The sequence below is a fragment of the Anolis sagrei genome, chromosome 4 (genome assembly GCF_037176765.1).
Source record: "Anolis sagrei isolate rAnoSag1 chromosome 4, rAnoSag1.mat, whole genome shotgun sequence".
Classification (NCBI taxonomy): domain Eukaryota; kingdom Metazoa; phylum Chordata; class Lepidosauria; order Squamata; family Dactyloidae; genus Anolis; species Anolis sagrei.
The window spans coordinates 2,717,188-2,739,246 of record NC_090024.1 but is presented as its reverse complement, the minus strand read 5'-3'; the positions used below and the strand labels follow the sequence as shown (position 1 = coordinate 2,739,246).

General features: G+C 47.6%; 1 protein-coding gene across 2 annotated transcripts in view; it reads right to left on the bottom strand.

Moving 5' to 3' along the window:
- Positions 1–16,730, bottom strand: part of HSF1 (heat shock transcription factor 1) — an 83,032-nt gene extending 66,302 nt beyond the window's left edge. For both annotated transcript variants that reach the window (XM_060776026.2, XM_060776027.2), the window contains exon 1: positions 16,414–16,730. In XM_060776026.2, coding sequence (XP_060632009.2) covers positions 16,414–16,533 — 120 coding nt within the window. In that variant the 5' untranslated portion in view covers positions 16,534–16,730. The remainder of the gene's footprint in view (positions 1–16,413) is intronic.
- Positions 16,731–22,059: the final 5,329 nt, after the last annotated feature.

Genomic DNA, 22,059 nt, shown 5'->3' with positions numbered 1-22,059 from the left:
GGACACCTCAGCAAGTGAGAGTCCCAAAGTGGCAGGCTCAAACCCAGAACTTCAACCAATGGCATGACATGCGTGTGCGGAGAAGAGCAAACCACTGACCACCTGCTGCAATGCAACCTGAGCCCTGCCACATGCACCATGGAGGACCTTCTTGCAGCAACACCGGAGGCACTCCAAGTGGCCAGATAATGGTCAAAGGACATTTAATCAACTACCAAACTCACAAATTTTGTATTTTGTCTGTTTGTTTGCTTTGTTCTGTTAGAAATGCAATATAATCGACTGGTTGCCCCGACACGATAAATAAAATAAATAAAGCCAGCACGTCAACGACTTAAATCAAGAAATAGTTTTCTAAGATCTACAGAGACACTCGCTGGAACACCTCAGCAAGTGAGAGTCCAAAAGTGGCAGGCTCAAACCCAGAACTTCAACCAATGGCATGACATGTGAGTGTGGAGAAGAGCAAACCACTGACCACCTGCTGCAATGCAACCTGAGCCCTACTACATGCACCAGGGAGGACCTCCTTGTGGCAACACCAGAGGCACTCCAAGTGGCCAGATTCTGGTCAAAGGACATTTAATCAACGACCAAGTTTGCAAACTTTGTGGTATTTTTTAAATCTGTTCGTTTGTTTTGTTCTGTTAGAAATGTAATACAATGGTGTGGTTGCCCCTGACATGATAAATAAATAGTTTACATTGCAGGTCGCCAAATGCAAGTAAACACCACCTCCTTTTTGAGTCCCACTTTCCCTTTGACGGAAACTCCTTGTCTCTTTCTGTTTAGGAAAGTCCACATGACCCTGTTTGAGTCCTAAGGATGGAGGGTTTTTCCTGCCTTGGAGACTCCTCCCAGATGCTCCCAGAGGCCTCAAACATGCCAAGAGCCCAGCCCTTGATTTAGCCCACGGCTGGCCCAAGCCCTTCCGAGCCCGTGCCTCCAGGCCGCCTGCCTCAAGACCAGTAGCCGTCCGGTGGGAAGGAGCAAGAGTTCAGCCGTTCCGGGATGGAAAACAGCCCTGCAACCGTTGCACTAAGCAAGATGTCATTACTTTTCTGGCTCGCGTAGCAGAAGTTTTATTGTCCAAACTATAATGGTGTCTACAGAAGTGGAGGAGGGAGGGAGAAAAGGTTTCCAATCTGGCAGAGTCATAGAAGAGAAGTAGTGAGGGACTGTTTTACAGCAGGATTTTCTTTCATGGCAGGGGGAGGAAAAAAGCACCCGCTTCCATTGAGTCATCTTCCTGTTAAGACCATTCCATCTGGTGGGAGAAACAAACACAGCTGATACCAATCCGAGGTGGGAACCTCACCAGACGGCGGGCCGGCAAATCAAACCGTGGTGCTGCAACCAAAGGAAGCTTGCCAGTGCCAGAGCAACAAGAAGGCAGCCTGGACCACCCAGGAATGGGGAAGGGGCCCACTGCCCACCACAGACCCTCTTTCGCTCACCAAAGGACCCGGTAATGTGGGTGGAAGCCGCACCAGAATGATAGGCAAATACAACAGGGGAACCAGGGATCAGATGTTAGCAAACATTAACACAATCCACACATTAGACACACAGAATCCTAGAATCCTAGAGTTGGAAGAGACCTCTTGGGCCATCCAGTCCAACCCCATTCTGCCAAGAAGCAGGAATATTGCATTCAAATCACCCCTGACAGATGGCCATCCAGCCTCTGTTTCAAAGCTTCCAAAGGAGGAGCCTCCACCACACTCTGGGGCAGAGAGTTCCACTGCTGAACGGCTCTCACGGTCAGGAAGTTCTTCCTCATGTTCAGATGGAATCTCCTCTCTTGTAGTTTGAAGCCATTGTTCCATTGCGTCCTAGTCTCCAAGGAAGCAGAACACAAGCTTGCTCCCTCCTCCTCCCTGTAGCTTCCTCTCACATATTTATACATGGCTATCATATCTCCTCTCAGCCTTCTCTTCTTCAGGCTAAACATGCCCAGCTCCTTAAGCCGCTCCTCATAGGGCTTGTTCTCCAGACCCTTGATCATTTTAGTCGCCCTCCTCTGGACACATTCCAGCTTGTCAATATCTCTCTTGAGTTGTGGTGCCCAGAATTGGACACAATATTCCAGGTGTGGTCTAACCAGAGCAGAATAGAGCATGGGGAGCATGACTTCCCTAGATCTAGACACTAGGCTCCTCTTGATGCAGGCCAAAATCCCATTGGCTTTTTTTGCCGCCACATCACATTCCTGGCTCATGTTAAACTTGTTGTCCACGAGGACTCCAAGATCTTTTTCACACGTACTGCTCTCGAGCCAGGCAACCCCCATTCTGTATCTTTGCATTTCGTTTTTCCTGCCTAAGTGGAGTATCTTGCATTTGTCACTGTTGAACTTCATTTTGTTAGTTTTGGCCCATCATCTCTCTAATCTGTCAAGATCCCTTTGAGTCCTGCTCCTGTCCTCTGGAGTCTTGCCTCTCCCTCCCCATTTGGTGTCGTCTAAAAACTTGATGACGCCTCCAAACCCTTAATCTAAGTCATTAATAAAGATCCTGAGCAGGACCGGGCCCAGGACGGAACCCTCCTGATGGCACTCCGCTCGTCACTTCTTTCCAGGATGAAGAGGAAGCATTGGTAGGCATATGGCCTGGCACCTCCCTCAGCCTGGCTCTATGACCCACAAAGCCCACTTACACCTACAGAGGCATGCATAAAGTTCAGCTCTCCAGGTGTTTTGGACTTCCACAATTCCTAACAGCCAGTGGGAGTTGAAGTCCAAAAAACCTGGAAGGCTGAAGTTTGCACTTAAATCAAGACATGCAAGTGTGGAGAAGAGCAAACCACGGATCACCTACTACAATGCCACATGACAACAGAGGGCAGCATGCCAGTGACAGAAAATAATGCCAAATGAGATACCAGTTCAATTCATTGCCTTGGCATTCTCTCACAACCTCTGAGGATGCTTGCCATTGATGCAGGCAAAACGTCAGGAGAGAATGAGAGCCGTTCAGCAGTGGAACTCTCTGCCCCGGAGTGTGGTGGAGGCTCCTTCTTTGGAAGCTTTTAATCAGAGGCTGGATGGCCATCTGTCAGGGGTGATTTGAATGCAATATTCCTGCTTCTTGGCAGAATGGGATTGGACTGGATGGCCCAGGAGGTCTCTTCCAACTCTTTGATTCTATGACTCTATGACCTTCTTATAACAACACCAGAGGCACTCCAAAAAGCCTGCTACTGGTCAAAGAGCATTTAGTATAATGTTTTTAAAGTTTGTGTTTTTAAATACATTACAACTGTACCCTGGGGTCGCTTCTGACATCTATATAAATAAAATTTTGTTTGTGGGATTAACAGAACTCAAAACCACTGGACAAATTGCCACCAAATTTGGCCACAAGACACCTACTAACCCAAGGAGTGAACATCACTTAAAAAAATGATTTTGTCATTTGGGAGTTGTAGATGCTGGGATTTATAGTTTACTTACAATGAAAAAGCATTTTGAACTCCACCAATGATGACATTGAACCAAACATAGCACACAGAACTCCCATGACCAACAGAAAACACTAGAAGGGTTTGGTGGGCATTGACCTTGAGTTTGGGAGTTGTAGTTCACCTACACCCAGAGAGCACTGTGGACTCAAACAATGATGGATCTGGACCAAACTTGGCACGAATACTCAACACGCCCAAATATGAACACAGATGGAGTTTGGGGGAAATAGACCTTGACATTGAGGAGTTGTAGTCACTGGGATTCACAGTTCACCTACAATCAAAGAGCATTCTGAACCATACCAACGACAGAATCGGGACAAACTTCCCACACAGAACCCCCATGGCCAACAGAAAATACTTAAGGCCATCCAATCCAACTCCCTTCACCAGGGCAAGAAAACATAAACAAAGCCCTCCTAACAAAGAGCCATCCAGCCATAGAGATAGATAGATAGGTAGATAGATAGATAGATATTATTCACACACACACAGATATAGTATCATAGATTTGAAAGGGACCCCTAAAGAAGGACAATTATATGTCGCATGTTCCAGAGTGGGCAAACCAGACAATCTCCACATCAACACTGACAAAGAAACAGCAAGGAATACTGTATTGTCGAAGGCTTTCATGACCGGAATCACTCAGTTCTTGTGGGGTTTTTCGGGCTATATGGCCATGTTCTAGAGGCATTTCTCCTGACGTTTCGCAAGGATCTATGGCAAGCATCCTCAGAGGTGAGGTCTGCTGGAACAGCAAGGAATACTGTTTACCCGCAAGCAGAAAGAAATTATATATATTAGAAACCAACACTTTCTCATTACTTTATTTTCCAGATCAACAGACTGGGCCACAGCAACGCGTGGCAGGGGACAGCTAGTGATAAATAAATAAATAAGGGCACAGCTTCTTCTCCAAAAGTCTAACACATCTCCCAGAAGTCCAGCCATTTTAAAGCAACAGTTCAGCCGCTGTACTGCGTGGGTTTCTGTTCTTGGATAGGCACATTTGAGACCAGAGGTTCCTTAACTGATTTGACACACCTGACCCGATCCCCTTTGGTTTATTTGTGAACAACTGACATGGAGATGCTGCTTTGCAGAGTGAAGCACCTGCTCAAGTCCCTCCGAGACCTGGGTGTAGCGGGGATTTTGGCCTAAGTAACCACAGGCACGTTTTGTGTTGTTACAGTCCAGTTGTGTTCAGCTGCGTCCCCTCTTGTGGGTTGTGGGCTTTAACCTCGACTCAGCACACACTTCTCGCAACAGGAGGCTCTCAAGATGGGAGTCGGCAACAAGAGAGGCAGCTCCATTTCCACATAATCAGATCTGGCATGTATTACTTAAACAAAAGGATTGATTCATTCCACAGACGGCGCTCCGCTGCTTTGCAAATTCCCAGTGGTGTCTGGGAGGAGATGAGGCAACCGGTCTGGGGAGGAAGGGCCAATATCTAGGAGGAAGACCCTTCCTTGGCCTGAGGATTTTATCTATCTATTTATTTATTTCCTACATTTATACCCCGTCCTTCTCCCCCCGAAGAGGGACTCAGGGCGGCCTAACAAAAGCATCCTATGATGCCAGCATCATAAAAACAACCACAGTACAATCAAAATATTAAAAATATTGAAACAACAGTTAAAACAATTAATTAAGACACATTGATTAAAATCGAAATCCAAAAACCAGACCGGGTCAATTCATTGCCATAAGTTGTGTATTTATTGTAATTTTATATAGTTATGCTTTCACATGTTTTATGTACTTATGATATTATTTTTTATTGTCTGCGTTTTTGGTTTTATTCTGCTGTAATCTGTGTTTAGGCTTGGCCTCATGTAAGCTGCCCCAAGTCCCCATTGGAGAGATAGTGGAGGGGTAGAAATAAAGATTATTATTATTATTATAATTATCATCTTCTTCCACTTGCTGCTCACTGATCAAACGCTTGGTCCCATCACCAGGTCTTGATTTTCCTTCTAAAAGACAAGAGGGAGGTGGCCAATCTGGTATCTCTAGGGAGGGCGTTCCACAGGTGGGGGGCCACTGCCGAGAAGGCCCTGTCTCTTGTCCCCATCAACCGTGTTTGCAATAGTGGTGGGATCAAGAGCAGGGCCTCTCCTGAAGATCTTAAACTTCGTGATGGTTCGCAGAAGGAGATACGTTCGGACATGTAGTCTGGGCCAGAACCATTTAGGGCTTTAAAGATTAAAACCAGCACTTTGAATTGTGCTCGGAAGCTGTTCGGTACCCAGTGGAGTTGGCGTAACAAAGGAGTTGTATGTTCCCTGTACGTCACTCTGGTGAGCAACCTGGCTGTTGACCGTTGGACTAGTTGAAGCTTCCGGGCAGTCTTCAAAGGCAGGCCCATGTAGAGTGCATTGCAGTAGTCTATTTGAGATGTAACAAGAGCATGGACCACCATGGCCAAGTCAGACTTCTCAAGGAACACCTGAGCAGGAAGTGGGAGGCAAGAAGGGAAGGGGCTTTGTGATTGGAAAGGAACCTGAGCCAAGCACAAGCATTACCCATTTCAGTGCACAGCGGGATGGAGAGGAGAACCTTCACCTGCAGATCAGCAGAGGTTACTGTTGTGACTCAGCTGGAACCACAGAGTGCCTCTGATGAGGATGATGGGATTCAGGTTGACAATCTGGTTCAAAATGTCCCTGCTATAGTCAATGAGGAACAGGGTGTGGAAGTTCAGTTTCCCACAGCAAGAAATGAGTTTGTTGATACTGAACCTAGCCAGGTGCAGGTGCAAATTGGCTCAGAGAAGGAGGACAGTTCTCAGCCTGATAATGAGCAGGAAGGCAAACTGGATAACACTAACGAACAGACTGACCTTGACGAAACGGGAACCTTAGATCGTGCTGACTGTTTGGAATTCAGAGTTCGAAGGAGTGTGAGAATAGCTAACAAGAAGGAGGGCGGAGGCCAAAGAAATGCCTTCATGTTTTGCAAAGGGTATTAAGCTGTGTGTTTGGGACCAAACCTTTGTCAGAGCAACTTTTCGTTTAACCAAGAAGCTTGCATTTTGCTTGTCTGGATTATCTTGCAGTTCTTGTGTTCATGGTCTCAGGACTCAGTCATGTTCGCATAGGATTTTGTTTTGCTGGTGCTTTTTTGGATCATGCCTCAAAGTGTTTTTTGGATTGATCTTTTAGGACATTACTTTTGCTTTTAAGAACTTTTTATCTTTTACTTTTTAATAAACTATAAAGACTTTTGGCTGTGTGCAGTTTGGTGTTTTCAGCAAGGTGAACCTATCGTGATGTTCAACAGTTACAGGGAGCTGGGGAAAACATTACAAGGAGCAGAAAGCAAGCAGGCTCCTTTGTAATTGTCAACACTTGCTGGGTTTTCAGCTGTTTGGGGGCCATGGGATGTGAAGCTATGCTGTCAAACCGAGTGCAAAGGATGAAGGTGAAACGGAGGAGGAACACTTTGGTAAGAAGAAGGACAAGCAGCTGTGTGACAAACATGGGAGGGTGAAGACAAACTCCTGATCTCAACCTGCAAAACAGACTCTGCAACCTGTCTTAACATCTTGGTTTTGAAAAGGAGCTTTCCCCAGTGTCAAAACAGAGAGGGGGGAAATGTGTAGGACAACCTTTGGGTTTCTGTATGCATCATTCAAAGGTATGTGAGTGGAAAATCTGACCAACAGACACCATCTTAACTGGATATTTAATTGGTTAAATGGACGAACCCAGAGGGGGCTCACCAATGCTTCCTCTTCATCTTGGAAAGAAGTGACAAGCGGAGTGCCATCCGCAGGGTTCCGTCCTGGGCCCGGTCCTGTTCAACATCTGGATTAATGACTTAGATGAAGGGCTAGAAGGCAGGATCATCAAGTTTGCAGACAACACCAAATTGGGAGGGAGAGCCAAGACTCCAGAGGACAGGAGCAGGATTCAAAACGATGTCGACAGATTAGAGAGATGGGCCAAAACTAACAAAATGAAGTTCAACGGGGACAAAAGCAAGATACTCCACTTAGGCAGAAAAAACGAAATGCAAAGATACAGAATGGGGGACGATGATGCCTGGCTCGAGAGCAGTATGTGTGAAAAAGATCTTGGAGTCCTCGTGGACAACAAGTTAAACATGAGCCAACAATGTGATGTGGCGGCATATAAAGCCAATGGGATTTTGGCCTGCATCAATAGGAGCCTAGTGTCTAGATCCAGGGAAGTCATGCTCCCCATGCTCTATTCTGCTTTGGTTAGACCACAACTGGAATATTGTGTCCAGTTCTGGGCACCACAATTCAAGAGAGATATTGACAAGCTGGAATGTGTCCAGAGGAGGGCAACTAAAATGATCAAGGGTCTGGAGAACAAGCCGTATGAGGAGCGGCTTAAGGAGCTGGGTATGTTTAGCCTGAAGAAGAGGAGGATGAGAGGAGATATGATAGCCATGTATAAATATGTGAGAGGAAGCCACAGGGAGGAGGGAGAAAACTTGTTTTCTGCTTCCCTGGAGACTAGGACACAATGGAACAATGGCTACAAACTACAAGAAAGGAGGTCCCATCTTAACATGAGGAAGAACTTCCTGACTGTTCAGCAGTGGAACTCTCTGCCCCGGAGTGTGGTGGAGGCTCCTTCTTTGGAAGCTTTTAAGCAGAGGCTGGATGGCCATCTGTCAGGGGTGATTTGAATGCAATATTCCTGCTTCTTGGCAGAATGGGGTTGGACTGGATGGCCCATGAGGTCTCTTCCAACTCTTTGATTCTATGATTCTATGACATTCCAAAGCTTGGTCTATATTCTTAGGTGACAATGTGCTGCCAGTGGTGGCTGCCACGCATTGGTCATGGCATGCTCCTTTGCAAAGCCACAAATAAGCCAACTGACCTAATCCTACCTTGGATCTGACTTCACAGTATCTAAAATTTTGAAGAGGCTAGCATTCTAGTAATCCCGAGACTCCAATGCATATGGGGCTGTGCTAAATTAGGAAAGCTACAGCAGACACCTTTTTGCTTTTTTGTCCTGGATGCCACAACTTGTACCTGGCACATTTTCCAAAAAGAAAATGAGGGAGTTTAGGGACTTAAATACCCCAAAGGCAACGGAATTCCGCCTGGTCTTGGGAGCTAAGCGAGGGACGTCAATTGGAGACCACCAAGAAATCCCAGGGTTGTCAGCTCTATTTCAGAGGAAGGAACTGGGAAACCACCTCTGAGGATTCCTTGCCAAAGAAAACTGTGTGAGACACATGGGGTTTCCATAAGTTGGCAGGAGACTTGAAAGCAGACACACAGACAGATTTTAAGGACATTGAGTAGAAAGGCTCTGCTCTCTGGTGGCCACAAGCAGGGCCAGTCCATACAAGGAGCTTTTGCCTTCATTAACTGACATTCCGATCTCTCTTCACCTGAATTCAGAGGTGAGGGTTTGTTTCTACCCCATTTCCTGCACGGCTATTCCCAACACAGACTATGGTTACTTTTGCAACAGTACAAAGCTGAATCAGCACCAAAGATTGCTTTACAAGAGAGTTTGAAACAATGCTTAGGAATAAGTTTCATAGTCTGCTTTAAAGGGAATAGGAATCTGCACTTGGAAAGGAGGGGGAATCTAGGTGAGAAGGTTACTGATGATATGTTAGGCACAATGTTTGCCATCACTGTAAAATTGGCCCAATGTAGCAACCAATAGTGAAAGGACCAAAGCAGTGACATCTCCAGCTCATCCCCTGTTTGGATATCAGCCAGCACGTCAACGACTTAAATCAAGAAATAGTTTTCTAAGATCTACAGAGACACTCGCTGGAACACCTCAGCAAGCGAGAGTCCAAAAGTGGCAGGCTCAAACCCAGAACCTCAATCCATGGCTGATACCCAATAAGAGACTCCCCCCTGGGCACACAGAAAACTGGGCGACTTGGAAGGCGCTGAACAGACTGCGCTCTGGCACCACGAGATGCAGAGCCAACCTTAAGAAATGGGGCTACAAAGTGGAATCCACGACAAGCGAGTGTGGAGAAGAGCAAAACACTGACCACCTACTGCAATGCAACCTGAGCCCTGCCACATGCCCAATGGAGGACCTTCTTGCAGCAACACCAGAGGCACTCCAAGTGGCCAGATACTGGTCAAAGGACATTTAATCAACTACCAAGCTTGCAAACTTTGTGTTTTGTTTGTTTGTTTGTTAAAAAATGCAATGCAACTGTTTGGTCTTCCCCTGACACGATAAATAAATAAATGGCATCAGCAACCACAGGTTGAGCACCCTGCCTCTGAAATGACTGTGTCCAAAAGTATTTGAGATATCAGATTTTTTTTATAGTTGCATATACATAATGAGATATATTGGAGATAGGACCCACATCTCAAAGATATCTCATTATGTACATGCATGCATATATATTTTTGTGACACAAAATTAATTTGTTTCACAGTTACCTTATACATATACCATGAGGGCAATTTTATACACAATATTTTACTCCTTTTGTGCACGAAATGAAGTCTGTGTGCACTGAACCACCAGGAAGCAAAAGTGCCTCCATCTCAGCCACCCAAATGGATGATTTTGCATTTCAGAGTTCTGGACAAGCAATGCTCTTCCTATAATCTGTGCGAGGAGGTGATCAGAGTGGAGAGAAAGCATACGCGCTGTCGTGTGACAGGAGAGTAGAGGGAGGTTTATTGTTTATTTCTCTGAATTCTGCCACCAACTGGTATAGTGGAGGCCAATTGTTATATGTAGTCTATGGTAACTGCCACCATTTGCCCGAGACCTTTGGAAAGTGTCAAGTTAGAGAGTGCCGTTTTCTTCAAATTTTATTTGAAGTGTGTGATATGGCAATACAGACGCAGAATGGATGGAGATGAGACTGTCTTCAACAAAAGATAACTGGTTTATTGAGTAGAAAGCATGTGGTTGCAAGATTATAACTTATTTTATAGAACTTTGAATAACACTTGGTTAGCTAAACATTTCACTCTTCCAGGTTACACAGTATCTTACTGAGGTGAAGCTCTTGTTACTAAACAATGTTTCAGTACAGGAATATCTTCCCTATTTGATCTTTCCTTGATCAAATACATTAACAAGCTTATCCTTTAGCCTTTCCCTTGACTAAAGAAAACTGGCTATGTTTCTCCTTTCAGCCTCCTTAGACTGAGAAACCTCCAGTAGCTATTCAGGCTTCCCCAAAGCCACAATTCTTTGCTTCACACTTCACTCTCCCACTCTACTCTTCACTTCCACTCTTTTACTCCTCTCAGATACAAAATCAACTCCTAACTGACTCTCAAACTGTCTGTTTTTTCAAAACTCTCTCCACTTGGCTCCTCCCACTTCTCCTAACCCAAACACATATATATATACAATGTATTGTCGAAGGCTTTCATGGCTGGAATCACTAGGTTCTTGTGGGTTTTTTTGGGCTATAGGGCCATGTTCTAGAGGCATTTCTCCTGACGTTTCGCCTGCATCTATGGCAAGCATCCTACCTCTGAGGATGCTTGCCATAGATGCAGGCGAAACGTCAGGAGAAATGCCTCTAGAACATGGCCCTATAGCCCAAAAAAACCCACAAGAACATATATATACAGTTTAAAACATGCAAAGTATTAATAACTTCTGCACATCTGCATTTTAAGCAGTAGCATCAAAGCTGCCAAAGAGCCATCCAAAGCAATGCCCCACTATTGCTAAAGCATTCCTGCACATAAACAAGATAGTCCTGGTGAAGGGACACCACATACTACAAAATAGGTCAATAGGATCAATGAACTTATCACTTATTATAATCGCAATTGATAGTATTGGTATCATCAATTCCTGCTACTGTCGCTGCCTAGGAACTCACTTTCTGAAATTTCTCTACTGATCTCAAACCGATCAAACTGAAAATTCTCTTCTGCTTATCCCATCCAGCTGTTTCTCCCTGAAGAATGTGGCTTCATCAAGCCTAGTGTCTCCACTATGACCCTTCCATCTCTAGTGCTTTCCTACTAGGAACTGAGACTTCTGTAGGGTTTCTCTCAGCCTCCTTGACACTCCTATAAATGTACATCCAAGTTTCAATGGATGGCATCATACTTCCCATATGTTGTGAGAAAACATGGCGCAGTAGAAAAGATGATAATGCAGGAGAGAGCAAAACGCAGTGGGAAACAAGGGACCACATTACAGGTGCATTTTCTCAATCAAGTTTGCTCTTAAGTTTGCAAGGCCTCAGCAAGTCTATTATTAACAACAGGATCTCTTGCCAGACTTTTATTAGGCGTTTAGCATAACTCAAAACTGACTTGACTACATACCAATACATGCACATCTACAGTGATGTAAGGGATAGCATTGCATTTACCTACTGCAATCCTGATTTTTCAAGTCCTGAGCAGGGCAGATAACCGACTGGCCCTTCTGGAGGTCTGTTATCCAGAAGGCCATTTACATCAAAGACCATTTGATGGGATAGAAGAGGGTCAGGGAAGAGAGGGATGAAGAAGTGGCGGCCAAGGCATCCTCTCCATGTGATGGCCAATATTAGTGCTGCCCAGTCAACCTGGGCACCACATGTCTGTGCTATGGAATGGGACTCCTCCATAGAGAATAGGATTGTTTTCAGATTGTATAGAGAGGAAAGCAAGGTGTTGGTAGCCAGGCTTAGTTTTGAGATGGGTAGGTGGGTGACATATGAAGGCATTTCAAAAAGCCCAGCCCACCAGTCCCCCTGTCTCACCAGCAGTTTTAGTTGCAACATGCCAGGCATTGTATAGTATTGTTAGTTGTAATCCACGCCAATAATGTACAGTTTAGGACACATGATGAACATGAGTCAACAGTGAATGCAGCATTTAAAAATCCAATGCAATCCTAAGCATCCATAAGCCTGTAATATCTAGTGTAAGAGCCGTCGCAAACTCTGTTCCTGCGGGAGCAAACCTTGCTAGCACGTCCCTGACGTCATGAGCCTGCGCCTCTCTCTCCGCCCCTTTCTCCGCCCCTTTCTCTTTGCCAGCGTGGTTTTTCCTTTGCTAGGGCAGCATTGCCCGCATTTTCTCTCAGTTGAATTCTGCCAACTGAGAGAGTATGCTGGCAATGCTGCCCTAGCAAAGGAAAAACCACTTTCGCAAGGAGAAAGAGGCGGAGAAAGGGGCGGGGAAAAAGGCGGAGTCTCATGACGTCAGGGACATGCTAGCAAGGTTTGCTCCCGCAGGAACAGAGTTTGCGACGGGTCTTATGGAAGTGAAGGTCCCACTCGACTCTATTTTGCTCATTTGGAATAAGACTGTGTCCAGTTCTGAGCAACACAATTCAAGAAAGAGATGGGCAACATGGAAGGTGTCCAGCAAAGGGAGGCCGAAGTGATCAGAGGTCTGGAAGCTAGGAATCCTTCTGAATAGAAGCTGTGGATGTTTAGCTTGGAATAAGAAGAAGGCTGAGAGAAGGGGACATGAGAGCCATGTTCAAATATCAGAAAATAATGTCAATAGTGGAGAGGGCAAGCTTGTTTTCTGCTGTTCTGGAGACCCGGAGACAATGAAGCCCTAGTTGCAGAAAGAGAGATTCCACCCAAACATTAAAAAGAACTTCCTGAAAGTTTAACTGTGGAATCTCCTGTTGTCTCTGAGTCTGATAGTCACCTTCTCTGAAAGTTTTGAAGCAAAGGCTGAATGGGAATCTGCTGGGGGTGCTCGGAGTGTGCTTTTCCTGGCTGGCAAAAGGGGCCTGGACTGGATGGCCCTTGTGATCTCACAATTCATATTCCCTGATTACATTTCTGCTTATTTCCCAAAAAAGAGAGACTTATTTGTGTTCAAGGGTCGCTTTCGCTGCTGTTAGCAATGCATTTTGGTGCTGCTTTCCAGGAGGGAGGCAGAGGCCCAACTCTTCCCCTTGCCAGGCAACCCCTGCCCTAGAATCGTAGAATATTATAATGCAATACAATATAATACTAGTAATAATAATACAATATTATAATTATAATTATATATTTACATACCATGTAATATTATTAATAATATTTGCACCGGGATTGTGGTGTAGCTGGCTGAGTGTCAGCGGCATTAAGATCACTCTGACTAAAAGGTCATGAGTTCGAAGCCAGCCCGGGTTGGAGTGGGCTTCCAACCAATTGTGTAGCCTGTTGTCGACCTTTGCAACCCGAAAGACAGTTGCATCTGTCAAGTAGGAAAATTAGGTACCACCTTATGTGGGGAGGCTAAATTAACTAATTTATGAGGCCATAAAAAAGACTCCAGCAAAGCTCTGAGATCTGACCAAAGTAGAACAGAGTGGGATCATGACTTCCCTTGATCCAACTGGTATTTTCAGCTGTATAAATATGTGAAAGGATGTCAAAAGGAAGAGGGAGAAGCTTTGTTTTCTGCTGCCTTGGAAACTAAGATGCTGAGTCATGGGTTCAAATTACAGGAAAGGAAATTCCACCTGAACTTTATTAGAAAGAACTTCCTGACGGCAAGAAGAGCTGTTCAGTAGTGGAACTTTCTGCCTTGGAGTCATGTGGAAGTTTCTTCCTTTTAAGCAGAGGCTGGATGGCCATCTATCAGCAGTGCTTTGATGGTGCTTTTCCTGGATGGCAGAAGGGGGCTGGACTGGGTGGCTCCTATTATTATTATTATTATTATTATTATTATTATTATTATTTAAAAGGCTGGGTGGCCTTTCACTGTGGTGCTTTCAATGTGGGGGTGCTTTCACTGTGCTTTTCCCGCATGGCAGATTGGGTGGCTCCTATTATTATGGTTATTACAAAGGTTGGGTGGCCATCAGTTGGGGGTGCTTTGACTGTGCTTACCACACATAGCAGATGGGGGTTGAACTGGGTGGCTCCTATTATTATTATTATTATTAATAATAATAATATTTCAAAGGCTAGGTGGCCATCTGTTGGGGGTGCTTTGACTGTGCTTACCCTGCATGGCAGATGGGGGGTTGGACTGGGTGGCTTGAAATATATTATTATTTCAAAGGCCGGGTGGCCATGTGTTAGGGGTGCTTTGACTGTGCTTTCCCTGCATGGCAGGATGTTCCTATTATTATTATTATTATTATTATTATTATTATTATTATTTCAATGGTTCGGGGTGCTTTGACTGTGCTTTCCCTGCATAGGAGGAGGGGGTTGGACTGGGTGGCTCCTATTATTATGGTTCTGGCCCAAGCTACCTATCCGAACGTATCTCTGCCTATGAACCCACCAGGACTCTAAGATCTTCGGGGGAGGCCCTGCTCTCGATCCCGCCTGCTTCACAGGTGCGGCTGGTGGGGATGAGAGACAGGGCCTTTTCTGTGGTGGCCCCCCAGCTGTGGAACACCCTTCCTATGGAGGTAATATCAGCCCCCTCGCTGATGGTGTTCTGAAGAAGATTAAAAACTTGGATGTTTGAACGGGCATTCAGATAAACAGTGCAATGAATACGATGAATATAGGAACGGAATTATAGACGACGAGTTGGTTCACGATTCTAGTTACGAGACGTTATTGTGTTGTTATTGATGTGCCATTACTTGTATATTATGCTCTCGTGGTTTTAAATTGTTTACTGCTATTTTGATATGACCGCCTTTTTGCTCTGTTGTGAACTGCGTTCATAGAATCATAGAATCAAAGAGTTGGAAGAGACCTCCTGGGCCATCTAGTCCAACCCCATTCTGCCAAGAAGCAGGAATTTTGCATTCAAATCACCCCTGACAGATGGCCATCCAGCCCCTGTTTAAAAGCCTCCAAAGAAGGAGCCTCCACCACACTCCGGGGCAGAGAGTTCCACTGCTGAACGGCTCTCACAGTCAGGAAGTTCTTCCTCATGTTCAGATAGAATCTCCTCTCTTGTAGTTTGAAGCCATTGTTCCATTGCGTCCTAGTCTCCAAGGAAGCAGAAAACAAGCTTGCTCCCTCCTCCCTGTGGCTTCCTCTCACATATTTATACATGGCTATCATATCTCCTCTCAGCCTTCTCTTCTTCAGGTTAAACATGCCCAGCTCCTTAAGCCGCTCCTCATAGGGCTTGTTCTCCAGACCCTTGATCCTTTGAGTCGCCCTCCTCTGGACACATTCCAGCTTGTCAATATCTCTCTTGAATTGTGGTGCCCAGAATTGGACACAATATTCCAAGTGTGGTCTAACCAAAGCAGAATAAAGCATGGGGAGCATGACTTCCCTAGATCTAGACACTAGGCTCCTATTGATGCAGGCCAAAATCCTGCATCAATAGCCGTTCAGCAGTGGAATTCTCTGCCCCAGAGGGAGTGTGGTGGAGGCTCCTTCTTTGGAGGCTTTTAAACAGAGGCTGGATGGCCATCTGTCTGGGGTGCTTTGAATGCAATATTCCTGCTTCTTGGCAGAATGGGGTTGGACTGGATGATGGCCCAGGAGGTCTCTTCCAACTCTAGGATTCTAGGATTCTTTAATGGGTGGCTCCTTATTATTATTATTATTACAAAGGCTGGGTGGCCATCTGTTAGGAGTGCTTTGACTGTACTTTTCCCTCATGGCAGATTGGGTGGCTGCTATTATTATGGTGATTGCACAGGCAGGAGGGCCACCTGTCGGGAGGGCTTTGGTGGTGCTTCTCCTGCCTGGCAGGGGGTGGGACTGGATGGCCTTGGGGGTCCCTTCCTTCCCTCGGATGCCCGCCCTCCTCCTCCTCCTGGGTGGCTGCTATTATTATGGTGATTGCACAGGCAGGAGGGCCACCTGTCGGGAGGGCTTTGGTGGTGCTTCTCCTGCCTGGCAGGGGGTGGGACTGGATGGCCTTGGGGGTCCCTTCCTTCCCTCGGATGCCCGCCCTCCTCCTCCTCCTCCTGGGTGGCTGCTATTATTTTGGTGATTGCACAGGCTGGAGGGCCACCTGTCGGGAGGGCTTTGGTGGTGCTTCTCCTGCCTGGCAGGGGGTGGGACTGGATGGCCTTGGGGGGTCCCTTCCTTCCTTCCCTCGGATTCCCTCCTCCTCACCGGGCTCCAGCAGATGAGGGCGTCTGTCTCGGGGTCCTCGACGAGGGTCCAGAGCTTGGTGAGGAAGGCCGGCACATTACTGCCCGCCGCTCCGGCCGCGCCCACGCCCGAGGCCTCCATGCCCGGCCCTTCTCCTCGTCCTCCTCCTCCGGAGGCCCTCGCTCCGACTCCCAGCCGGCAAGGCAGGCTCGGCTAGCGGGCCCTCACCAGGCCGGACGCCCTTCTCTGCGCACTCAGCAGCGCCTCAGAAAATCCAGGCATGGCCGCCGCCATCTTGGGGGAATCCTGCGCACGCGCACTTCGCGCATACACGCCCCCCTCAGCAAGGACGGCCCCGCGCGTGCGCAGTGGCTCCCTCGAAGGAGTGCGCACGCGCAGTGCTGCCTGCAAAAAGACCTCAGCAACACAGTTCGCTCTCTCTCATATCCTTTATCTAGAATTTTGCGCATGCGCATCTTTTCTTTTCAAAAAATGGACTACATTTCCCAGAAGGGCGCACCAAAGGCAGCGTTCATAATGCCTGCTGGGAGTTGTAGTCTGAAAAAAACTCAGAAAGCCCCAAGCTATTTTTGTTTACATCGCTTAGAATGCTCTATTTTTGTTTACATTTATTAATTTATTTACTTACTTTACTTATATACCGCCCTTCTCAGCCCGAAGGCAACTCACAGCAATTCACAACAATTAGAACAGCAAAAACAGCAAAAATTCAAGGCCACGGTATAAAAACACATTCAACAACCCGAACATAGTACATAATTAATAAACAATTACTACAGTAACCATTCACTATTCGCTATCATCTCATCATCAGAAACATGATCCAGATTCGTCATCCATTATTCCGTTCCAATGTTCATTAACCAATCATTGCACTAATTATTCGAACGCCTGCACAAACAGCCAGGTCTTCACTTTTTTGCGGAATACCATTAGAGATGGTGCTAGTCTAATGTCCGTAGGAAGGGCGTTCCACAGCCGAGGAGCCACCACCAAGAAAGTCCCCGCCAGCCGTGCTTGAGAATCATAGAATCCTAGAATCCAAGAGTTGGAAGAGACCTCATGGGCCTTTATCCAGTCCAACCCCATTCTGCGAAGAAGCAGGAATATTGCATTCAAATCACCCCTGACAGATGGCCATCCAGCCTCTGCTTCAAAGCTTCCAAAGAAGAAGCCTCCACCAGACTCCGGGGCAGAGAGTTCCACTGCTGAACGGCTCTCCCAGTCAGGAAGTTCTTCCTCGTGTTCAGATGGAATCTCCTCTCTTGTAGTTTGAAGCCATGGGTCCATTGCGTCCTAGTCTCCAGGGCAGCAGAAAGGAAGCTTGCTCCTGATATCGAGCTCTTTTGGGGGGTACTCCCAGCGAGGCGAGTCCCTAAGGACCGCGAATGGGGTCCCGACCTTGGTGAGCTGCCAGCGGATGCCAATTCAAAAAGACGCAAAAACGTTGAAAATCAATCTCACCAGAGGCTGAAGAGGAGATCTGCGACCGAGGCGTTTATTTAGCGATTCAGCTGAAAAGGATGCATTAAAGGGATGAATCCACAATAAGCATGCAGTACAGTGAATTTCAGGCATATTTATACAGAAGAAACAAAGAAATCCTGGTTTGAATCTCCCGCCCGCCTCCTGTCAGTTCCCTCTGTCCTGATTGGCCGGCTCCAGAACAGCTGGGAGGAGGCTTGGCCGCTGGTCCCGCCTTCCCTCCAATCGCCGGCCGCTGTCGCCTCCAGGGGGCCAATCAGAGCCCTCGGAGCGCCTCCGGAGATTGTCCAATCAGCGGCCAGGAGGCGGGATGTATTTTGACAGCGTGGAGGGGCGGAATGCCTGGGAGGCGTCCGCCAGCTGATTGAACACCCTTTGTTGTTTCACGGCAGGGGAGGCAGACGGGGGAACAAGGGATTTCCTGGGTTCCGATAAGAAGATGTGTATAGGCAAAAAGGGTGGCTATGGGTGGTGTCTGGATCTCAACCTTGTGGGCAAAGGGGTCCTTTGTCACAAAGGAGCGTACACAAAACACCTTGATTGATTTAATCAGTCTGTTTTTTCCGGGTTTTTGGCTGGCAAATCTCTGGCTTTGTTCGTCTGACACTGAAAACAAAGCCACAGATGTGACCAGTATTTGTCCATGCAATGTCAATATGAATGGAGTTTTTTCCAAGGAAATTGGATTCCTTACTGTAACCCCAGGTCACGTATCTTTCAATAGGGCAAAGTTCAAGAGGGGAAAAGGCAAGGAAGGAGGGTGAGGGTACATCTCATTTCATTTCATTTCATCATATATCATATACTTCATACATATTTTCTTCATAGGCTTTCATAACTCATAGATTCCATAGGAAAGATCCCCATCCCATCCCAGTAAAGTTTATTAGAAAACCACAGCAATTGATAGAGATAATCAGCAGAGTTCCCGAGGTATGATCCTTTTCAACAAGGGCACGCACACACAGGCGGGGGGCTCTTTCTCCCCAAGCGGCTTGGCTTTGAGTTCATGGAGGAAGTCCGTGATGTTAGGGCACCAAGTCGATCAGAGAGGGCAGAAAGGTCCGCAAAAGAATCTGCAAATAGTGGAGAGTGGGGCAATGTCCTTTGGGGAACTGCATTTCCCTGATCAGGGGCCAGGGTCCAGTGCACAAGCCAGAGAATTCACAGAGAGGAAACAGGAACCCAGTTATGTCCCATCTGGGTCAGGAAGCAGCAGAATCCATTGTCCGGCCCTTGGTGAACTACAAATACTTGGGGGGGGGAAAGATGCTCTGCATCAAATCCTCCCTTCGAGGCTGGGAAATGGTCACACTCATTTCCTCAAGCCTCGACAATCCCCCCCCAAGCACTCAGGGCCTCTTTCTAGACTGATTAGATTGTATTCTGTTGATTATTTCGGGGCCCCACTCAAGCAACAACAGCAGGACCCAGCAGGGTGGGAGAGACCAGTGGCGGAGTGTTCTTTGGGTTGGAGAAAGAAAAAGAGACTGAAGTAAGAAGGTGAAGACGGTGGAGGCAGGGGATGATGGAGCCTGTGATGGCCGTCAGCATGGAGCACTCAGGGGTCCAGAGTGAGTTCCCAATGGAGAAGGATGGCACATGGTGGAATCCTCCCATCTGGCCGTGGTCCTCAGGCCTCCTGGGGGCGCTGGCTCCTCCCTTGGCACTTGGGGGAGGGAGAAGATGGGGCACAGCCTTGCTACTCCTTCTGGCGTGGCGTCTCCTGGTGACCGCAGACCGGTCCGGCTCTCCATCATCACAGAGACTCAGGGATAGTGTCTAGGACAGTCAGAAAGAAGGTTTACAGCCCCCCCCACCCCCCCCCCTTCCCAGCCCAAGGGTAGTTAGTGGGGAAACAAAAGGGAAAAAACTTTCATACCTAGTGGGGGCGTCAGTGGTCTCCTTTGGGCCACCCCTCTGCACAGCTTCTGGAACGGGCAGGGCCTCCTTCCTTCATGGCAGTTGCTGTGGGATCCTGGTTGCTCCTCCTGCGATGGCATTCCCCCGTGGGGGCTCAGATCAGCCTCTAGGAGGGGCTGTCTCTTCTGGGCGGCATGGGGTCTGGTCCTGTTCTCCTGGGATCTTCCTGTGCCATCTGGGTTCCACACAGGAAAGTCCACAGACCTCCCTTGCTCACCTCGCCCAGGTAGTTGTCCTCAGCGGCAGGAGTGGATTATGGGTCCCACAGTTTGATCAGTTGCTCTTTACTGCGCAGAGGGGACCCCTGGACCTCGACGCCCCCTTCATATTTAAGGCAGTTAATGGGATAATCTAGACATACACATACATGCGCTCAGGGAAAGGGGAGGGAGGAAGGGCCAGGAAGGAAAAGAGCATCAGAGGGACTGCGTGTGTGTGAGAGAGAGATTTAACCACAGATGTGGGTGAAATGTCAGGAGGGAATGCTTCTGGAACATCCCTTCCTTAGGTTTTTTGGAGAAGGAGGTAAGAGGGAGCAGCAGGATTCCTCTGGGAGATAGAGGAAAGAATTCACAGAATACTGGCTTCTTAGAGGATGGGAGGGGAGGGAAGAGAGAGAGAGAGAGAGAGAGAAAGGATGGGTTTCAGAGACATTTCACAAGCACATGGAACTCTTTGGTGAGGTCTGGCTCTTAGAGAGAAAAGGGGAAAAGCAGGGAGAGAGAGAGAGAGAGAGAGCCAGAAAACTTTGTTTGGCAAGAGGAAACAGGAACAGAAAAGGTCCCCTCTTACACCTCCCTTTGCGAGAGGAGAAAGGGAGGAGGGGTTTTGAGAGAAAAAAAGGGAAGTTGGGGAGTAAAGAGAGAACAAAGGATAAGGCAGGGACATTGGTGACTGCCCCTGAAAAATGGGTTTTGTAGTTGCACAGAAGAGAAGGGGAGAAAAAGAGAGCTCTTGGGTCAGGGAGACCAGGAGAGAGAGAGACTTTTGCAAGGCAGCTGAGTCACATCAGTGGCAGGGTCTCTCCTGGCGAGGAGAAACACTGTTTATTATAAATAAACAGGCACTGAAGATTCAGCTTGAGAAAGAAGGGATTTTGTAGTAGCTTGGGGGAGAAGGGAATGAGCAATGCCTCCTTTTCCCATCTGAAGGAAGGAAAAAAAGGTGGCACAGGAGAAAGCAGGAGAGGAGGAGAGCAAAGAATTTCCCTAGCGCATTTCCTCAAGGAACAGGGGGGAAAAAAATTTAGGAGGGGCATATGGATGCAGACATTTCATAATAGGGAATAGGGAAATGGAGGGGTTGGAAAGGGAAGGAAGGAGTCAGGGAGATTGGGTAAAGGGAAATGGGAATGGGATGGTAGGGGAACAAGCAATTTTCAAAGGGAGGGGGGAAAGGTCTGGAGGGGGTTTCCTGGGGGTTGGGGCTTTGTCACCTTCCCCTTGCATGGTAGGAGTTGGCCACAACTACCCCCCTTCCACCTCCTCCGGCACATGGCAAAAAAGCATGAGGCAGAGGCGAGTTCGGTCCCCTTGGCCCCCTCACAGCGATCCGACTGCCATGAGGGGCCACGAAACTCCACCTGCTGAGGGCCTGGTGGGCCACCTTTCCATGCGATTTTTTTACCCTACTGGCCTGCGTCAGCGACGCAACCCTGTCCCATTCCGCCAGTACTCTTCCTAAAGGTGTTTCCAATGAGACAGGACGTTTGACCCCAGAATGACATGCGCCCATCTCTCCTGGTAGCCCCACAAACCAGTGGCTAATCAGGGTAGCCCCCCCCCAACCGCAAGGCAGGCTAGAGCCTGAACGGTTCCCTAGCAGAAGAGCCCGGGGCGATCAGCCCTTGGCAGCTAGGCAGTCCGAAAGGGAAGGGCTCCCTTTCCCACGTAGCTCCAGCCAAGGCCGCAAAAGCGAGCTGAATTGCTATTCTGGACCTCAAACGTGGATGTTCGCTACCTCCCGCCAGGAATTTGTTACCGAGACCTAGAGAATCCCTCCCCAGTGGGCCAACTCCGAAGCTGGTTCGGAAAACCTAGAATCCCCTCCCACCTGACAGCCAAGGCAGCCCGCGGTTGATTTCTTACCCGTCCGGACGTTTTCTTCCCCCCTTTCCGCGTCGGTCGCTCCTCTTCCTGGAAGTCCTTAGATCAAGGCTTCCCTGGCGCTCCTTTGTGCTGAAACCCCAGGTCAGAGCTTGGGAGGAGGTGGCTGAGGGAGAATTTGTAGTTTTTGGTT